General features: G+C 36.7%; 1 protein-coding gene across 16 annotated transcripts in view; it reads left to right on the forward strand.

The window, feature by feature from the left end:
- Dlg2 (discs large MAGUK scaffold protein 2) overlaps positions 1-22,436 on the forward strand; it is a 917,250-nt gene that overhangs the window by 873,019 nt on the left and 21,795 nt on the right. For 7 of the 16 annotated variants that reach the window (XM_048787977.1, XM_048787974.1, XM_048787971.1 and 4 more), the window contains 3 exons: positions 10,033-10,132; positions 13,634-13,675; positions 21,495-21,545. In XM_048787977.1, the coding sequence (XP_048643934.1) occupies positions 10,033-10,132; positions 13,634-13,675; positions 21,495-21,545 (193 nt within the window). Of the gene's footprint in view, positions 1-10,032; positions 10,133-10,965; positions 11,012-13,633; positions 13,676-21,494; positions 21,546-22,436 lie in introns of all 16 variants that reach the window. The other 9 variants (XM_048787981.1, XM_048787979.1, XM_015477349.2 and 6 more) reach the window with 3 other exon arrangements.

Below are 22,436 nucleotides of genomic sequence, written 5' to 3' on the forward strand. Positions count from 1 at the left end.
ATATTTTAAGGTCATATAAACAAATCCCAGAACCATTGTTTGTAATACTTTATTATGTGTTATAACAGTAAGAAATCAAAATTGAAGATTATAAAAGATTACAAAATATTTTTTAAATGAAGAAACAATAATGTTAAAGAAGGTCTTTTTCAGCAATAAGATAATAGACACATTTTCCCCTGTATTTCCTTCAAATTTTCCCTAAAAGGTATGCTAACGTGTGTGTGTGTGTGTGTGTGTGTGTGTATTAACTATTCTTTTAGTTAGGAAAGAGAGTAAAAGGGGAAAAGTTAGAAAAAAATAGATGATAGAATCTATTGAAGTTATGTACGCTACTAAAATCTTTTAAGTTTTTCTATAATTGAATCATGGACAATAGATGGAGCTGAAAATGTGATACTGTGCAAAAATGCATAAAGCAAATAGCTAAGCCACCTCATTTTTATTACTAGTAATAAAAGGAGGCTGAAAATAAATCAGACCATTAAGCATAAGAATTATGAGATAAAATTCATGAGAAAAACAAATCAGAGAGATAATAAGTACAGAAAAATGCAACAAAATGGAAACATTACTCATTTGGCTGTGTTTCTTATTTTTTCTTCACTTCTCCCTCTTTTCTGCATATGTCTATTTTTTTCTCAGAAAATTCACTATTATGGTATATAGAGAAGCTACTAGTCTTTCATGCTGATTTTGTATTATTCTACTTTACTGAAATTGTTTATCAGTTCTAAAAATCTATTAGTGGAGTTTTTACATTTTTCTGTATTATAGAATCATATTATCTAAAACAAGCATAGTTTGATGTCCTTCTTAATTGTATGTCTTTTATTTCTTTCTCTTGCCTAGCTCTGGCTACAATGTCAAATGTTATATTGAATAAGAATGGTGAGATTGGACACCTTGTCTTGTTCCTGATGTTTCAGTTTTACCTCTTTGCCTCATTCACAATGATGTTGACTAGGGGTTCGTCATATCTATATGACCTCTTTAATATGTTGAGGTGTATCCTTCTATATTTGTTAAGGGGTTTTATAATGAAAGGATGTTGAATATTTCAAATTTTTTTCTGCATGTATTGAAATGATCATATGATTTTGATCCTTCATTTTATTGATGCAATATATTATGTTACTGATTTCCATGTGTAAAACCATCATTGCAGGCCTGTGATGAAGCCAACTTGAACATGATAAACAGTATTTTTGATGTGCTATTGAATTCAATTTGCTTGTGTTTTGTCAAGAATTTTTGACTATCTGTTCATCAGAGGTATTGGTTCATTTCTTCTGTTTTCCAGTTTGTTAAAATACATCTTTCCATAATTATCCTTCATGATTCTTTGTACTTCTGTAGTATTGGTTATAATATCTCCTTTTTTATCTTTGATTTTATTTGGTTCTTCTTTTTTTGGCTTGTCCAGTTAAAGATCCATCAATTCTATTTTTTTAAACAACTCAATTTTATCGATATTTTGTATTGTTTTATAGTCTCATTTTTTTCTGCTCTTATATCTAATACTTCTTTCCTTCTACTAATTTTGGATTTGGTTTGTTCTTGCTTTCTGAGTCCTTGGAGTGCATCATTATGATGTTTATTTTAAATCTATTTTTCACATAGGTGTTGGTTGCTATAAATTTCCATCTTAGTACTGCCTTTGCTGCATCCCACAGTTCTTATGTGTTGAGTTTCTATCTCCATTTTTTTTAGTTTTATTGATTTTATTTTTTTAAATACACGACAGCAGAATGCATTACAATTTTATTACACAGAGTACAGTTTTTCATATCTTTGTATATAGAGTATGTTCATGCCAATTTATGCCTTTTATATATGTACTTTTTTGTATTACAATTCTTATTACACATATATACCACAGTTTTTCATATTTCTGTATATAAAGTATGTTGACACCAGATTCGAGTCTTCATACATGTACTTTGGATAATGATGTCCATCACATTCCACTGCCCTTGCTATTCCCCTTCTCCTCCCTTTAACTACCACCCCTCTTCCCTATCTAGTATTTATCTAATCCTCCCTTGCTCACCCTCCCTACCCCACTATGAGTCAGCCTCCTTATATCAGAGAAAATATTTGGCCTTTGTTTTTTTGGGATTGCTAACTTTGCTTAGCATTATCTTCCTCATTGCCATCCATTTACCTGCAAATACCATGATTTTATTCTCTTTTATTGTTGAGTAAAATTCCATTGTGTATATATGCCACATTTTTTTATCCATTCATCCAATAAAGGGCATCTAGGTTGGCTCCACAGTTTAGCTATTATTGACTCTTTTTATGATCATTCTTTTAAATTCCTTCAGAGATATCAAATTACCTTGTTTTTCTTATTTTTTATTCTTTATATTTCTTGTTCTTCCATGTTAAGGTTTGCACATCTGGTGTATCGGGTGTCTCTACCACTTTTACAGGGCAACCTTCTTAATAAGCAGATTCCTCCTGAAGATGTGTCTTGAAGCATGGGTTAGTTATGCAATGCTGGCTTTGATTCTAGCTTGGCAGCATAGTGTAGTCTACCTATATTTTATTTGTCTGTTTTTAATAACTTGGAGCAAAGTGTATACCACAGCAGAGTCAGAGAGAACCACTGTCACTACAGGCTATGCAAGAATGGGGACATTCTAGCAGTTCAGACAGATGTGATACAGACAGCTGTGGACATAGTGGCTGTTCAGCTACTCTTTACTATGGGAGTGGTGGCCCCTGTCAGTTGATGTGTATTTCTTCATTCACTGTTGATACTAGCTCTGCTACTAGCAAGAGTCTCTTGCTGGCATGGGGAACCCCTGCAGTGGTAAGGGACCTGAAGCATTGTTCTCTGACCAGTCTGTGATGCAGGCCCAGACGCTGCATTGGTGGAAACTGCACAATCAGTCTGTGGTGCTCAGACCAAATCCTGATAGCAGCTTGTGGTCACAAAGGGAAGGTGCAGAAGTGGGATAGTAGCCAGAACGATGGTGTTCCTCTCTGCCAGTGGCATTTAACACCCAGAAGCAAGGCTGTGGCTGGTGCTGGGCAAAGTTCCTATTGTCACTGTTTGACCATTTGTACCCAGTGGTGGGGTGATGGCTGAAGCTGGGGCTTTTCTGCCCCCTCCCAGGTTCTTAGCTGTGGAATGCAGGGTAATAGCCATAGCCATAGATTTGCTCAAAATCTCCTCAGCATGTTCCTGTAGAGAGAGCAGCAGCATGAACAACAGTGTTCTCCCACCATCAGTACAGGCATTTGAGCACTGTGCAATGCCAGGCATACATTCACTTGTGCCCAATGGGGGATATAAGGACTGGTTCCAATCCATTTGTTTCTGGTCACAACTTTGGTCTCAGAGGACAGAACCTTATTTCTTTGTTCTCAAAGGTGACACCTGCCATTCCCCTCTGTTACAACACCTGTCCTGCATAGCAAGTTCACTGGGCCATGTTGTGTATACAAGGCAACTACCACCCAAAAAAATGCAGTGGAATGTCTGTGGAGCCCCAGAAATGGGAATATCCAGGGATTTTTAAAGTTCAGACAATAATTCCCTCTCAAGATGGTTCCTGCCTATAGTACCCTGGGTGCTTACCAGGAGAAGATGTAGGATTCTTCTCCAAAGCAAGGCTACTATTCAGATTTCAGTTTGCTTATCTAAATGGTTTGCCATCCTTTGAGTATTTTGAAGCTTTCCAGTAGCTGGGACTGCCAGCATTCATACTGATAAGAGTTTTCTGGGACTCTTTCACCCTCATCCCTGAGAAGGGGGGACTCTTTATCCCCTGATTGTAGAGCTAGGTTGGTAGATACCAGAATATTTTGTTCTCTTTCTCTGCTATTGTTCCAAGTCTTGGAATATTACAAAGTTCCAGTCTCTTGTTGATTTCAAATGTTCTCCAACAATTACTCACACACACAAAAAAAAACAAGTAATGCACCATTATTTTTGTTATTCTTTGTGGAGGAGGAGGTGAGTGCTGGACACTTCTATTCTACCATCTCAACCTCTCATGTACTTTAAATTAAAAGCCTGTATTCTTCTAAACACAGCATAGATAACATTTTTTTAAAAGCTGATGTTTTGGAATCAACATTTGGAATCAGAGTTATAAGTTGTTGTTGTTTGTTTGTAGGGTATGGAAAAAAAGACCAAGTGTTTGGTTTGAGAGCTGTTTATAAGCCCCCTAAGTAGAGATACTAAGTAGGCAATGGGGTACATGAGTCTGGAGTTAAGGGGGAAATTCCAAGCTGGAGATAAACTTGGGTATAATCAAGTCATTGGCATGTGAGATAGCCTAAGGAACGAGTAGGGGAGAGAAGAGGGAAGAAAGAGAGAACCAAGGATTGAGCTCAGTATTCCCAACTTTAAAGACTGAAAAGTTGAGAAAGATCTAGCAAAATAGACTCCAGGTGAGTGGCTTCCTGGAGTAATAGGACAATATAGAGGTGTAACAGAGTTCAAGGAGGCAAGTGTTTCAGGGAGAAATATCTAATGAACTATGTCTAATGGATAGATCAAATATAGAGTAAAATAAGACCTGAGAATAAATGTTGAATTAAACATCCCTGAGCTCATTCGTGACCCTAGATAAAGCAGTGTTTGTCAGTAGTCAGAAACTTTTTTCTGAAAGGGAGCAGATACAAAGGATTATAGGCTTTGTTTGGAGCCAGATAGTCTTTGTTGCAACTATTCAGAATTGCTGTTGTGGCACTAAAACAACTGTAGAATACATACAGAATGGGCCTGATTGTGCTGTATTTCAACTTTATTTACAAAATCATGTAGTGGGCTGGACCGGCCTATGAGCCAGTTCACTGACCTTTAGTGTATGGGATATCAAAGCATTTAAAGTGTGATTCAGTATATTCAAATAAGGGAAACAGAAGGATGGTTTTTGAGTTGTTTTGCTTTAAAGAGAAACAGAGAAATGCAAGTAGTAGGTTAAGGTTGCTGGAGAATGAGGGAGAAGAGGTTTGCATTCCCTTGGAAGGAACAGAAATGATATCCCAAATGTAGATGTCTTGGACCTCAAAATTAAGAAAACACTCTACCTGCTGCGCAACTGAGTGACCATAAAGTCCAGCATAAGTTTCAGCAACAACTTTACGATTCCAAGCTCGCTTCTGTAGAGCCTCTTGGCTACCTCATCTCTTCAACTGAAATAAAGCCTCGACTTGGACTGCAAAGTAATAAGGTTTTATTTAGCATAACCAGTCCCAGAAATAATGTAAGTAGGAAAAATTTAAAAAAAAAAAAAAAACAGGGGTGAGGACTCACCTGGGATTCCATTTTTCAGAACCGTTTTAGAATGGTTGGATCCTGACAAAATTGTTTTCTTGGAAAAAAATCAAAAGTTAAGTTGAATTTTATATTTTGAGGTCAAAGAAGATCAGCTACCACATTTCCATGAATAATAAACTGTTTGCCACCACCACAAGTCCACTAATGTTAGTCATAGGGATCTGTTTTTCTCGTTTTCATTTTGATTTTTGGTTTTCAGTACTAGGGATTAAGCCCAAGGGTACTTAACCACTGAGTTATATCTCCAGCCCTTTTATATAATTTATTTAGAGACAGGGTCTCACTGAGTTGTTTAGGACCTCGCCAAGATGCTGAGGCTGACTTTGAACTTGAGATCATCCTGCCTCAGCCTCCTGAGCCATTGGGATTACAGACATGTGCCACTATGCCCAGCTCTTGCTTTAAAACTCTTTGAATGTGTATGAAAATAAGATATGTAATATAAGGTGGTAGCCCAAATTTATAGTAAAAATTTTCCCTCAAAGAACACCATTAAATGGAAAAAAGTCTTTATAAAAAAATTAAATAAGATGGCTACAAAAAAAGTTTATTTGAGCTCAGTATAAATTTAAATTCAAATTCCACCAGAATACATTATCACAAAGGTGACAATTTAGAACTATGAAACACTTGAAGCTTGAGAAATTAAGACAGGCAGATGAGAAGAAAAACTGATCGTATTCCTAGTTTTGAAGTTTTCTGTATGAAAGGATATATGTCAATATCTACTCATGTGTCCTGAAGGGTGTGGAATTTTAGTGGAAAAAAGAGTAATTGTTTTTTGTCTTGTTTTCTTTCTTCATGGAGCATGTATTTTATCTTAAGCCATCTCACCAATGCCTTACATCTTGGTGTCAGGATGGGCAATTTCATGCTATTTGGCCTAAAAACTGGCAACTTCTGAGAGACAGTGATAGGATGCGGGTATTCTAATGTCTGTCACAACATGAAGGGTATTCATTTAACTGAGATAAAACAAAATCAGATAAACAAAAGACATCGCTGCCTGATTTCAAGGGTTAGAAAGGATGGTTTCTTCTCACTCAATTAAAGATTTTAAACTATTTACATCAAATAAAATGAGAAAACCTACTCATTGTTTCCTTTCATCTCATGGTGTGGGGTTGGGGAGGGGTTCTTTTTCTTAAAATGGAGTTATTGAGATGTAATTCACAAAGGATACTGTCCACCCACTCAAAGTATACAATTCAGTGTGCTTTAGCATATGTATAGGATTCTACAACCATCACCACAATATAATTTTAGAACATTTTTATCTCCCCTAAAAGAAACCCCATTCCCATTAGTTTCCACTCTCTGCTCCCTGTGCCCCCAGCCCTAAGCAACCACCAATTTACTTTTTGCTATAGATTTGCCTGTCAAATTTTCTTTAAATTGCCATGCATGACCTGTACCACTGAATTTTTTTCTCATTATCATAAGAATTTAAAAAATATGATAAAGCCTTCAAAAATGTGAATAGGTATCCAGAAAATTGTAGCAGCGTGATCAAAAGATATATTGAATTCAGTAGTATCTGATGGCTTAAGTAGTCGATAAGCAGTGAAGATTTAGATTTAGACAGATTGCAATATCACTTAAATGCCAATAATTTTAATTATAAACTTGAAGCAGGCTAAGGTTGCAGAAATGTCTTGTGCTCATAAGAACAACAATATTTGCAACCAGGAATATTTGCAAATACATTTTCTGACTTCACTACTTACTATCTGTATGACTCTGGGCAAGCATAAAAATTCATGAAATTAGCAAAGATAGAGTATTTAGGACCAAGCCTGACACACAGTGCTCAATAGATGTTAGGTATTATTTTATCACTTTAATTCATAAGAGCACAGTAATTTAGGTCAAATTCCAAAGAAGAATTCTTAACATATGCCAACTTACACATTTAATTAGTATTTTTGAAGTCTCTATTCAAAGACATTTCCTGCCATGATAACGATAGAGCATGATTGAAGATGCTGTAATGTAGGATGAACAGCATTGATCAAGTATGATTAAGAAGAAAGCTGTAAACTGGCCTTCAGTGACTTTAGAATCATGCATTCTATAAATAGCAAAAGTGCTCACTAATTTATTACTTTCACCTAAGCACTCTTGTTGCAAATTTTCCTTTCTATATTAAAAAACCAATTGCAGCAACAAAAAGCTTCCATAATAGTCTTATACCTGTCTAATGAAAATAAAGAATAATATTAGAGCATTATAAACCACATATAGTCTTTTAGAGTTGAAATGTTTAAGACCCTAAACATGACTTTTTAAGTCTGTGTGAGCTAAAATTGTGATTTGGTTTTGTGTCCAGAATGTGAGGAAATGTAACCCAAATAATTTTTTACCTTCTCTTTAATTCTAATGCAAAATGGCATTTGCTAATAAGACTATGTTAGATAATTTATGAGGTATTAGGTACTTTTCTGTTCTCTTAAAAAGTGTGGTGCTAAGTATTATGTCCCAATCAGATAACTCATGACACACAACATTTTCATATTTGGGAAATGTTAACACGTTACAGTCCTTGCTTTGAAACATAAAAGAATTAATCACAGACAACACCATTTCATTTTCCTTTGACCCTTTAGACAATTTAATATGATTTGCATGCAATCCCATTTTAGGACCCAATGGCCTCTACTTTATACATCTGTTTGTATGTATCACCCCAAGCTTTCCTTCTCTTGGCATTGTTTTGTATTTGCATGAAAATTCATAATTTTTGCATGAAAAGTCATCTGTGCTGTTGAAGATAAATGTCTAACATGCCTTGCAAATATCACATACCATTACTTACATATTTTTTTCTTTTATTTTCAGTTACTGAAGTTTAAATATGCTTGAAATGTAAAAGTGGCATGAAACTGTAGTGATGCAAGAATATTTAATGTTCCTTTAAGGTTTATCATTCTTACCTGGGAAAACTTGGGGGCTATTCCCAACCTAGTCTTTGGACACTAATCTTCAATTACAAATTACGATAAAACTATACTGAACACAGGTACTGTCAGCAGAGTAATAACTTCTAAAGTAAGTTTTTTTTCCTTAGCTCTTTCACATAAGTATAAAATTTGTCCCCTGACTTCAAAAATTATTAAATATTTTGTTGTTTTTCACAAAACCTTCCTAATGTGACATAAAATTAAGCTCAGTTGACTTTGGCGAATTCCTAGTACCTAAAAAAGTGACAAATAACTTACTGAATGACAGCACTAACATTTTAGTACCTTAATGCTTTCTCAATGCCAAAATGGATATTTGATATAAGAGTGCATGAATACACAAAGAGAGTAGTAAGTCATTTGCACAATTTCATCAAGCTTCAAATTAAAGAGCCCTTGACAGTGTCCAACCAATGGGAGAAAGTGCATACTTCCAAGCAAGGCTCCTTTCTTCCAAGGCTCCCTGCTTGCTCTGCACTTATTCCCCCCAACTGCCATTGCTACCACACTTAACACTGTTTGAGAATACCCTTTAGAGAGTCCTTTAGAGCCATCAGCACATGGATTTTAAAACCTGTGTGGGGAGTGATTATAACTTTCTTATGAAGTGAATAGACTCTCAGTACCAAAGCAATCAAATCAGGATGGTAATCAAGCTGGTGAAACATTTTTCAATGACATATGAATATAAAATTAATAAGACTTACAAGGCTTATAGCTTGAAAAATGATCGTGAACACATTTCCCAAAGAAGAACACCTCAAAGCATTCATATAAATATCAGCAATGGTGGAATAAGTGGAATTTTTTTAAGTATTTCAGATGACTACAGTATAGTCACTGGAATGAATAATTTCAATATTATGTATGTAGGTGTTATTTTTAACTTGACCTCATGTAAGCTAATGGAGGAGTTTACACATTAAAAGACAGTCATTCTACATTATTTTTATCTTATCGGAATATAGATGAGTGACTGTCACTTCCCCTTGGCTGAGTGAATATCAAGTTAATGCCAATTTAGCAGCAATTTTAACAGCTTTTGGTTGACTGTCTCCTGACTGTCACCAACTAGTTCTGTGATATTGGCATGGGACTCAACCTCTTTGTGCCCTGGCTCCTTAAATTATTTTTAAGTTATCATTTGAATAGAAATGCTATAATTATCATATATCTGTGTGTGAGACTATAATTATCATATATCATAAATCTACATTCTTCTCTGTATACTTTAATTAAATTCAAGCAGAAGTAACTCAAAATTTAAAAAATAAAAATAAGGTAACTAAACACAGAGAAGAAAACTAGTTTCTCTAATAGTCTTTTCCACCTGATGGTAAGATGCCATTTTCCTAGCTCTATTTGTTTACATTATTGTCTTGTACAAGTCTCACATCCCAGTATCTTCATCACCTTTTACAGATGAAGATACTGAGGTTCAGAGAGATTCAGTTACTTGTCAGAGGTGATGGACTAGCAAGATACAGAGCCAAAGACTCTGGGTCTTCCAATTGAATATTCATTCCCTCCATCACCGTTTATCTCTGAGCAGGCTTTTGATTATGAGGCGATTTTTCCAAGGTGTCATCATTCAGAATTTACACTCCTTGAAAAGAAAATCTGCCTTTAGAACACCATGGCACCTCTGTGGAATATGCACTTGCGTCACTACAGCTGTCTCTGCTTTTACAAACTAGTTGTTTTGTCAGCATGAGTGTGACAACAATTAGACGTCCCCTGTTTTTGCCCCATGCCTTTTCTCCTTCACAGTCATTCAATGACAAGCGTAAAAAGAGCTTCATCTTTTCACGAAAATTCCCATTCTACAAGAACAAGGAGCAGAGTGAGCAGGAAACCAGTGATCCTGAACGTAAGTAGATTCTCCAAGATAATGTCACATGCAACACAAGAGGAAAAAAAAATCCTTCACGGGCAACACGCATGATGTAGGCTCTCTCACGCCACACGCTAGGCAAACAACACAGCAGGCAGGCAGGTCAGGTCTTACTACTGTGACCAGTGTTTGACTGCAGTCTGGATCCTTCCCTTCCTGTGGCTCTTCTTTGTAGAATGCTTTGGCAAGGGAGATATGGAAGCTGGGACTTCGCATCTAACCAGCCTTTACCTTGACCAGAAATGGGTATGATTTGCCTTTTCTCTCATGTAAGGGCTTGAGACTGATCTCCCTTCTGGGCAGAAATATTGGATTCCATTACTGCATAAACTTTTTGAAACGCTCACTAACCAGGAGCAATTAAATTACCTTTGTTGATTCTGGCATATTGGCTCCCTCTTTCCCTCCCAGCAAATATTAAATACTCTCTCAGCAGTGAGCTTGTGTTGGTGGACACTAAGTCTCAGAATTTGATATGAAACATGGAGGGGATCGTTCCTCTAAGAGGCATATTTCTGTGGCAATGTTAACAGATGGCATTTGCCAAATCTTTCTTTTCTCCCTCTTTTTATGTTTTCAGACTTCTGCTTATACCTTTGGAGTTGCTTTCCAAATCAGCAATTTCTTTCTTAAGTCTCAGCCCAGGGAGTTTGGGGTAAAAGTTGTTTTAAAAGCACAGAGTGGGATCCAGATTGTTTAGGCAACACGGTCTGTCATGGTAGTATCCATTTCAACTCCACTGACTTCTTCCTTCCTCTTCCGTGGCTGTTCTTCCTCTCTCATTGCTCTCTCTGGGGACTTCCATGCAGGACATCCCCGGATTAGGTGACGACGGTTATGGAACAAAGACTCTGAGTAAGTTTCCAGGAATGGTCACTGTAACTTTTCTTTTCTTTTCCTTTCCTTTTGAGTTTGGCTTTTGTTCCTTTTCTTGAGGGCCTTTCACTCCTAGCATGCACAAGATACGAGTTTTATTTGTTACCTAGCTGTGAATGCTCCTACAAAATAATTTTCAATCGTTTTGTTCTGCATGTCAGCATTTAAAAGCAAAGTGTGTCAGGCACTCTAACTTCTGTTGCACTTAACTCCTTCCCTTTCTGACCATGTGATATGGCCAACATGGTCCTGATGCTCACCATAGCATCACTTGCTCTACTGCCTAATTCTTCCCCAGAGAGCAAGAAACCATGTTGCAAGAAAGGGTGAGCTAAATGTCCTAGAAAAGCAAAGTAGAAATATACTTTATGTTCTTTCTTCTGCCTTTTCACATGGAAATATTTAATTAGCTTGCCAAATTTCATAATCGAATTGTACTTTGCTATTAGTAAAGGAGCTACTCTGTAGTCAAAAGGAACATGCATTCTTGAAAAATAAACATTAAGCTATTTGATCTTCCATGAATAATTCTTTGTCATTAACTTTGATCTTTTCTGACTTGCAGTGATCCTGCTTGAAACGTTTGTATGATAAAGTTTTAGATATGTATTAATATCTTTTTCTATCAGTGATTAATTAGCTGCATTATATAATCAAGTCTTTTGTAGCATAGAACAAAAATTATATGTATTAGACCTTTACATCCTAGTTATTCATGTTTTCAGTCTGTGTCTTATTGCATTTAGCAATTAAAACTAATTTTCCTATGTATCAATATGCTATGATTTTTCTTTCTTTAATACTAATCCTATTGTGTAGGCACCAATGAAATAAGAACAGAATTTTGTGTCTTTTGCAGTTGTATCACATGTTCAATTTTATTTTGACAGCTATGGGTGATATTTTTATAAGCTGTTCATGTCATTTTATAAAACAATAGCATTGTTTTCAAGGGCTGTTTACATAATCCCACATAATACCTTTCATACTTCAAGTTGTTCATTTAGAGTGGTTTTTAGATATGTATACATAGAAAACAAAATCTGATCGGGAGTACTGATCTCTTTAAAGATGAAAACTTTATCTTTGAGACATTACAAGAATATGATGAAATTTTTCTTGAATTAATGGGTAAAATTCAAATGCTATTTTCAACATTATTGCCATAGTATCAAGCATCATCAGAGAGAGTTTGTAAATTTTCAATTTGGGAGGGAAAAGGAAATGTTTTAATATATTATTAATATTGAACATCAATAAAAATCTTCATAACCCCCAGTTCAAAGTACTTAAGATAATAATGCCTGTGAAAACACATCATTGTTGGTCTTGATGGTCATTCAGTGATAGAAAACAGACTTGCACAGATGCATTCACACTTCTTTCTCAGTGCCCCTTTGCACTTAGAACATGTGTGCCCAATTAGCAATGCAGAAACGATTTGTGTAAATTTAACATACTTCAGTTTTCATGAGTTTCATGCAGCAAAACAAGTCTGTATAACTGGCAAAAATACATAATATCTAAGCATTTTAAAGTGCTTTTTCACTATTAGAACATAATGTTATACTTTTTCCTCTTTCGTGTCAACCGTACGACAGGTCAATTTTTTTAAAAGCTGAAGTTATTACCAATGAGCTTCAGAAATCAAATAGTCTCATATACTTAACTAAAGTGATATACAAAAATGTTGATGATTTGATCATCTATAATTTAAATAGTACAGATAAAAGCAAATGACTTTAGAAATGAAAGTGCTAATTCTGGCACGTAACCAGTACACACATCCCTGCTATGTTAGCTAAGTTGTATTTGTATGAAAAAACAATTCGGAATGTCACTCTATGAGCACATTATTCAGAATCAATTAATGACAGACTTCATGCTAGAACCAGCCTGAGCATCAGGCCATTTAACGACTGCCCACAAAACCCAATAGCTATCCATGCAAAGCTCTTAATATAAAAACAAGAAAATACTGAACTAATTCACAAAACATATTCAGTGACTTCTTTCTTCCAAGATTTTTCTATGCACTCACTAAAACAGGAAAGATCTTCAAGCCTCCCTTTCAGCCTGAGAATTAGTTTATGAAGTATTTAAGTAGAAACAAAATTCAAAAAATTCCAGGGATCAATTGGTGATTCAGTGTTCCTAGAGAATAATTAAAGGCCCAAATAGAGAAATGCCTGCAAGAAAATAGTGCCTGCCTACCTGAAGCTCCTGGATTTATAGTTAAGAAGATATTCAATTGAGACACATTGGCCTTTGTAACATGAATCTGGAAATTCAGCTGTAGGAATGGGTCATATAGTATTTACAAAAAGAAAATTGTGTAGGTTGACATTCATTTTTTAATTAAAGATACTTTCCTTGTTTGCTAAAAGGAGGAAACAGCAATCAAGCAGCAGTTTCCTGTAAAATGGCGATAAAGTTTTCATCTTCTTTATCTTACCTGAATTTTCTTAATGCAATCTACTCTGCGGCCTTTGACTTGCCTTTTGCTCACATTTCTAGTAGCCTTGCATGCGTGTATTTCTTTCCGTTCTGGCTGCATTCCAATGCTTGGTATCTCTTTAATTTGCTGTGCTGTTCTTGCAGAACATGTTTCTTCTAATGCCAGCGATAGCGAAAGTAGCTACCGTAAGTTACTGCTTTGGTTTGCGGTTCTTTTCTTTGCAACTGCTCCATTGCCTGTGATAGTCATTTCAGAGTTTTGTTGTTGTTTTTCAATTGCTGCCTTTTGTCATCTTTATCCAAAGCAAATGGCTTGAAATGAAATCAGCAATGGTTGCAGAAAGATACAGAAGACACTAGGGCCATCAGTGGACCCTAATGAGATTTGTGCAAGCAGTCAATCTTGCTAATATCAATTCCAACCTCAGCTGGTGGTGACCCAATGATTCAATTCTCACAGAGAAAGTGCAAAAAAAGTTCAACATAGTGGATTTTGACATTCCACCGCCTGCCTCCCCCTGATCAATTTAAACTCCCTGCAGGAGGGTGAAGAAGTCATTATGATTTTATTTTCCTTATCATTTTGCCTTTTTCTGTTTTGTTCCCTTTTAAATCAGACATGAATCTTATATCACTTTCTCCTTGCTTAATATTTTAAACTAGATACTACATCTACATATCTAACTTTATTTGGGGGATGGTTGGGAAAGCAATGAGAAAGTTTCATCCTCTAATGGTGAAGGAACTCCCATTTGGGGAAAAAAAAGTGAGCAAATGAGATAACTGAAAAGGTAGGTAATTATTTAAAAATTATTTCTGTTTTTTTCTTTGGTCACCTCAAGCCATTTGCTTAGTGTATGGAAATACTCACCAAACACCAAACACATCCTTTTGTTCAGTTCTTGTGGTTTCTTACCACCTACTTACTGGTTTTTGGTGACTAATATAGGTACAAATTGTCATTGGGATTCTTAGGACTTTTATAATATTAATTTGTACTACTTAATGAAAGGGATTTCCCAAAAAGCAATTGCCAAGGATATTAGAAAACTGCAGGCCCAATACATGACCACAGCTACCAAGGCAGAAATTGGTATTGTCTTTTGCTTAAATATTATAGTAATTAAAAACTAAAATCAGCTGGGGTATTTTCCCCCATGATATCATCATACTTTACAAGATTTTTTGAGTTGGAGTGCAAAATAGTGTTTTGGAATATTTTAAATGTAATTTGGATTTTGAGAAAGGCATTGGAGAATCAGATTAGTAGCAGGTTAAAAAAAAAAAAAGGTGCAGAAGAAGAAAGATGGCAGACAAAGGTCCAGAAAAGGGAGATGAGAGAGATGAGACATGCCAAAGAATGAAGAGACAAAAATTGCAATGAGCATATTTATCATATGATATTAGAATCACCCAATTTTCTTATCAATAGAAGTCTTAGAAGTTCACCAAGTCTTATTGTTGGAAGGATTAAAAGGGTAGCTTTCAACATGGTTCTTGACATTATGAGTTTCTTCTTACTCTTATAAATTTTTGACTAATCCAATTAAAAAAAATTGTTTCTCCCATTTTTCATTTGATTTTAAACCAAAAAAAAAAAAAAAAAAAAAAAAAGCCACAAGCCAAGAAGTAACCAATGCTTATCTTCTGACTTTTGTTTTACTACTGGAGATTAAATCCAGAGGTGATTTACCACTGATACACATGCCCAGTCTTTTTTGTTTTTTTTGTTTTGTTTTGTTTTTAGTTTTTGTGGGATTTGTTTTTGGTTTTTTTGAGACAGTGTCTCACTGAGTTGCTGAGACTAGCCTCCAACTTGTGATCCTCCTGACTCAGCTTCCCAAGTCAATGGGATTACAGGGGTACAGCACATCTGGCTTTCTCAATTATACAATTTATTTGTTGGCTTTCGTGGAAACCATTGATATTAATTTCTTTAGTGTTCAGTTTTCAATTATCAAAACTGTTCTTTCTTCCAGTAGACAAATACATGGGAAAGGAAAACACCATGCCTTAATCTTCTCTATCTTCTATGGAACGTATACATAAGAAGTATCTTTTTATTTAGAAATCACATTTTTTTGGAGTATAGCCTCCTCTTCTGTATTTCAGAAGCAGGATTTTTTTTCCAGAATCATTGTGTTATAAAAATCATGCAAAAGTTTTCAGCAGCTTGACAAGTTTTTGGAGTGATTGCCATAATGACATCAATAATTCCTTTTACTCTCAAATGGTAGCTGCTGCACACAAATGTTTATTGGATAAAAAAAAACATTTATATGCATCTTGAATTATCTATGAGAAGAAAGAAGAGTTGGAGGTAAATTCTATATTAGTAGGGCAAGTGTAGAATCTAATCATTATATTGGTTTGGAGTTACAGAAGGTCATCCACTCAGATTTTCCTTACAAGTCATTTGTCGAAGCTAGAAGGGAAAAAAAATTACCATTGTTTTCCCTCCAAGATATAAATACAAGGGATTCCAGAAGAATGTTAATTTGTCATCTACCATAAGTCAGGTTCCCTTCACTGGTACCATGAGACCCCAAATAAACATAAACTAACTCTGGATCGCAGCACACATATAGTAGGAGAAAGAGTTCAATAAATGAGAATGTGCACAAAATGAGGCAGGTTCTAGGAGATAAGTTTAACTCAAGAATAATGACAGAATCAGAGATGGTTTCAGAAAGGAAGCTTTGATCTGAGCTTCAGAAAGATGAGACAGACACTTACCAGCTAGGCAAAATGAGGAAGGAATTTTCTAGAAAGGGCAATGTTGTGACAAAATCCATAGAGTCTTGGCCCAGACTTCCAGAAAGAAGCAACTTTGATATCAAAATAGGCTGCATTTTTCTACTGAATTCCTGGCTTTTGCTATAATTATGATTAACTTTATCATCTTTTGAATAGCAGTATGAACAAAAACAAAAAGGACTCTTTTCATAAAGTCCAGGTGTTATATTTTACTTTTAGAACTGTGCCATGTCCACTCTAGGGACAAAATGGCTATAATAAAGTGTGAGTGATGAGAAATGGTCCCAGGTCCTTGTTCCACAGGTCCAAGGGCACCATTCACACTGCATCCTGGAGTTACATGTTTTGGCAAACTCACCTGAAGGTGTCCTGTTTCCTGAGATACACCTGCACACACATCCATGGACACAGACCTCAATTTCTAATAAACAGTTCAGACCTCTGCTACACCACCTCAGGCATATCAAATAGTTATTTTTTCCAATTCCAACTACATTGAGAAGCAGCTAAAATGCAGTTAATCACAGGGTACATTGTCTAATTAACAAAATACCACATCAAAACTGTCTTAATTCTTGGCCAATTCCAAATTTCCATCTGCCAATAAAGAAGTGAAGTGAAGTCTTATATTTGGGGCTCTTGTGTAGCACATCTTTCAGTTGCCCTTGTATTGGAAGGCGATAAATACCAAGCAAGAATAATGGGGACCAGGCAAACCTCTGCAGCTGAAGACCTGGCTTCTCAAAGCTCTTGACACAGCATGGATGTGTAGGAGCTGATGATAATCCTTTTAATCCACTGGGGTTCATCAGTTAAGAAGGATTTTCAAAACGAGGATCTTGAAGAAATGATTTGAGTGAAACTGACATGTTGATATGAAAGCCAAGATTTCTCCACTGGAGTCTGAAAATAATGCACATATTCTTTGCTTTACACCACTATTCTCAAGTTTTGCCCTTGGATGCCTTTAGTTCTTTCATCTTTATAGAGCAATTTTTCACTCCACCTCTTGTTTCATTTGACTTCTGCAATAAAACTATTACATGTATTTTACACTGATAGTCCACATTTTAAGGGAAGAAGTTAAAGCTCCAAGAGGCTGTATACCTCATCAATAAGTGGTAGCACTGCAGTTCCAACCAAGACCTTTTTCTCTGAATTCCAGACATTTTTCACTCTTCCCTATACTTTGCTATCCCAGCCTCTTGATGTTTTTATCTACTACATTCCAATAATCCCATGCTACTCATCCAATTAATATAGACAACAACGTTGACAAAACATTAACTATATGCTAATGCTTATTTCAAGGGCTTTATAAAGCAATTTAATCTTCTAAGCATCTTATGAAGATGCTATGTGATTTTGCAAAAACTAAAGTATCAGTAGTCCCTTATATAAAATGAGTAGCTTAGATTAGAACTGAGATTGAAAATATATTTCAATCAAGATTTCAGCTCTGGCCAATGGGTAGTAGCTGCCTGATGAGTTGTACTGAAAAGTATTCTGAGGCCACATTGAGTAATGCAGACAATGATCAGTTTGTGATACCTATCAAGAACATAGGATGTAGGAATAATGTGCTACACACTTGCCTCTGAAGCACATGAACTCCAATCCTCAGCCTAAAGTTTGATGGTTCTAAGAACCTATTCTTAATAGCCATCATATGCTACCACTAAATGCTGAATTTCGAACATTAAATGAACTACCACTGGTCATCTCTTCCCACCCCTCTCTCGTTTCCAAGGATTCATGAAGTAAAGCACTTTACTTTTCCCAATCCTGAAGACATATTAGGGTCTTCTTCTGGATATACTCACTGTGACTTGCTTCCAGTTTACAAACAAAATGTTTCATGGGGACTGCCACAAATCCTCTGCCAAGTCTCTGACAGCTGCAAATATCCACACACAGCTCTGTGCTGCTTGCCCACTTCCAGCCATGCAGTTGCCAAAACAAGACCAAGAAATAGTTTGTACCTTTTCACCAGTTGTTATTTCTTAAGTGCCAACTTCTTCTGAGAAAAAAATAGAAAAACTACTAAGGATGACTATTTTATGCAGATGACACAGTAGCACTTTTAAATAAAAGAGCCGATTTTGCAGATGGAACCCCTTATGGCCCCTCAGTGTGTCTGACCTGATTTCTGTCCCCTCGCCTTTGTTCCTTAGTAAGCTCTACCGCCCCCCCTCCCAACACACAGGGAATTCTACATCTCTTACCCTTTTGAGACAGAGTGATACACTCAGCACAATCAAAACAAGATATGGTTTAAAATCTTGACTCCACCTCATCCTAGTTAAGGAAATAGGCCTCATCGATGTCTCTGAGCCTCAGTTTCTTCATCTGTAAAATGGGGGTCATCAGAGCACCAACTACCTAAGAAAAACTGTCAACGATTAGAAGCCAATGGATGTGAAAGCCCCTCTAGACCCACAAAGTGCCAGTGATATGAGTTTTCTTCATTACTTCCCTTCTTTGTTCATCTAATGTTTCATTACTCACAGGGCTTTTCATTCTTGAGTCTGAAAATGAAATTGACTTTACATTCACAGCTACTATGTCATGCCAACCTCCACAGCTTCCCTGCAGGCCTCCTTGGTATTCCCAGTACCTAGTTGTATGGGGCCTTGAGAACTGGGAAGAACCTTGACATAAAGGAAACTGCCATTTCTGCCTACCCATACCACTGTTCTGAGCAAGACCCAGCACCGTTCGTAGTTGCAGAATGAAACTAAAGAGCGATGGATAAACAAGAAACTATAAAACTCTTTAAAAATTGATCAAACTGGGCACAGTGGCACACTCCTGTAATCCCAGCAGCTAGGGAGGCTGAGGCAGAAGGATTGTGAGTTCAAAGCCAGCCTCAGCAAAAGCAAGGCACTAAGCAACTCAGTTATACCCTGTCTCTAAATAAAATACAAAATAGGGCTGGGGATGTGGCTCAGTGGTTGAGTGCCCCTGAGTTTAATCCCCAGTACCCCCACAATAAATTAATTAAAGCTATGTTTTGCCCTGATTTTTTGAATCACAAATATACATACTGATATCAAATATCTTATTTAAGGCTTATTTAAGACATTTTTAAATGTCCCATCAGAATGATTTGCAAAGCTACTGGAAAGAGATTCATATGGAAGCATGACATGTTATGTTTATTTAGAGGAAACCATATTTCCCAAAGTGAAATGATCATATTGATAGAAACACAAAACAGAACCTATCTTTTGCCTCATTACTCATTCTGTTCCTCATAACTGAAATGAGAATGTGAATTCATTGACATCTTTCTTTACGTTAAGCACTTGAATGCGCTCTGAGGATGCAATGATAAATGAAACTCAGTATTTGCCTTTATGGAGTTCCCAGAATAATGGGAAGACTCGAATATCACCTGGTATTTGAAATTTATATTATCCCACAATCAGGATTCTCCTCTCATGTTATTTTATGAAGAACCCTCTATATAGTTTTACATTACAATGTTATCCTACCACACTTCTATCCTGAAAACTATGCATTTTCCCCCAATAATTTTTACACTTCTCTTCTGAATGCTTATGACATGTACATACCTCAGGCTTTAGATACCTAGAGCTTAGCAGTCAATGGCCTTTTTTTTTTTTTATTTTGGCCTAGACTAAATTTCAGTAGTTCAGTTTATTCAGAAGGATTCATTCTTTTCCTGAATATAGAAAATTGTGAATCTGACTCATTGAGCACCAAACCCCTGCTCAGATATGGGAAAGTCCCCTGCAAATTTCTGAGGTGGCCACACATAGCTGCCACTGAAGAGGAGGATTGGCCCACTCTCTGTACCATTAGGATGTAGCAGGACCTAGCAGTTGCACCCTGAGAAGAAGCCCTCCTCGAAGTAAATGTCAGATGTGGCTTAAGCCTGTAGCCATTCCTTACACTTGAAAAAGTAAGAGCCCACAAACCATACAGCCACCAAGTCTCCAGGGAAGACACCTGTACTCTACAACTTGACCCACCTGTTGTTTCACTTTACCAAAGCAGTTGCTATTATCAAAACCATCTTTGATATTACCTCACTTCATGAAATCAACCCACCTTTCCTTGGTGCTGGGCCTACTGAAGGAGAACTTGGCATTGGCACACTGAGTATGTTTCACGGGTGGTGAGCATATAAAGCAATGAGGTTAATAGCCCTTTGGCTTCAGAAAGTCTACATCATGTCCCATTCCTCTTCCACTACCTCTTCTAACAGACACAAAGTCATATCCAACAGTCCTAACCTATTTCCCCACCAAAGTTTAGTCAGTATGAGACCTTACACAAATAAAGGAGCAGACCCTTTAGGGTTTGCAACTGACTTGAGCTAAGCCCATGACCAATTTTTGACCAAATGGATAAAAAAGATGACTAAAACCTAATTATCAAAACCCAATTTACTCTCCACAGTTATTTGCTGACTTGAGACCCACACTGAATCAGCAGACTTACAGTGAACGGAAGTGTAGAGGATAACACTTTGACGCCATTGTCTTCCTTAGTTCTCTTTCTGAAGTTTCAGGGCATGATTTAGCAGCAATTGCAAACCAATATATAAGGCACTCCTCTCAATTTGTTGTTGTTGATGGTAGTGGTGGCTGCTGCTGAGAATCCAACCCAGGGTCTCACACAAGCTAAGCATACACTCCAACACTGAACTTCACTTCCGGCCACCTCTCAATTTTTAACCTTCTTTAATTGGCCCACAACATTCTCCTGATGATTTAATATTAAGGAAAAAAAATCTTTAGTGTCTTGTAATTTTCTAATGAAATTTTACATCATAAATGAAATAAACAGACATTTGCTTTTAAACAATGTTCAAAAATATAAGATGTAATAAAAGAAAAATTTAGAAGAGGTAGCAATGAACTGATGGATAGACCCTTTCCTTCAACTAAATGGCTTTAATTTAGGTGGTCACGCTTGGTGTAGTGGCATGGCACTCCATTAGAAACATAAGACAGAGAGCAGTCTCACAGATCCTTACCCTGTTGCTGAGAACCACAGCTAGTTTTTATGTAGAGTTATGACTGTGAGATAACCTAACACTAAGACAGTGCTAAAGAATTCTATGAGGATGAAGGAAATTTTTGGATGGTTCAGGGAGAGAGAGCAAGGAAAATTAACCCTGAACTGTGTCTGCTTCCTATGTTTCAGAGCAGGGATTTTAGCTCTGGTGAATTACTGGTTGTTAGTCGACTGTAATTTTCCTCTCTTTTCTTCTCAGGAGGGCAAGAAGACCTCATTCTTTCCTATGAGCCTGTCACAAGGCAGGAAAGTAAGTTTCCCAGCATTCTTGGGTTCCTGATTTCCAGGCCATAACAGGTGACACAATTGAAGGAGGGAAACAGTGACGGCTAAGGAAAATACACTCGGCTTAAAAACTCAGTTGCCCCTAAACTACTGTCTTTCCTTGGCCCTATCACCATACAACAACTTCCCTGTGAAACATGACCAATACCAGCTCCCAAGAGGATGGAGCAGCCCTTCAAATGAGTGGCCCTTAGTGGGAAGGAGCACATCCAAGTGTCTGGCTAGAGAGCCCTAGCCAGAGACCTGAAGGCTAAATCCTCCCAGGAAGCTTGTGTTAGCCCAGTACTGAGAACATTCTAGCAGACCTAAGATAGAGCTATCTGAAGGCTGCCCAGAGAAACTGACTTAATTTTTCTGGAGGCCATTTATACAGAAGCTGATGGCTGTTGACAAGGATGTTGCAGAGAAAATTCAAGCATCAGATGGGCAGAGTTGCCAAATGAACTTTAGAGATCCTTTGAATCCCAGATACAAAGGAATTAGGAAAACCCCAGCAGAGCACAGAGAGTATTTTGAGCTGAGAGAAAGAAATTATAAAAACATAAAGTGTCATTACTACTAACAATTGCTTTTAAACAATGGCCAAACAGCTGGTTTGAATTCTTTCTTTCTCCCACTCAACTGACTAAACCCAAGTGTTTTGACATTGTGTAGGCATAAATGAAGAATAAGCAAAACTCTTCCAAATGCTTTTCTTTTTTTTTAACATTTTTCTAGTTGTAGACGGTCACAATACCTTTATTTTATTTATTTTTATGTGGTGCTGAGGATTGAACCCAGCGCCTCACACGTGCGAGGCAAGCGCTCCAACGCTGAGCCACAACCCCAGCCCCTATTGACAGTCCCTTCAGTTGCT

This window comes from Marmota marmota, unplaced genomic scaffold (assembly GCF_001458135.2).
Source record: "Marmota marmota marmota unplaced genomic scaffold, marMar, whole genome shotgun sequence".
NCBI classification, from domain to species: domain Eukaryota; kingdom Metazoa; phylum Chordata; class Mammalia; order Rodentia; family Sciuridae; genus Marmota; species Marmota marmota.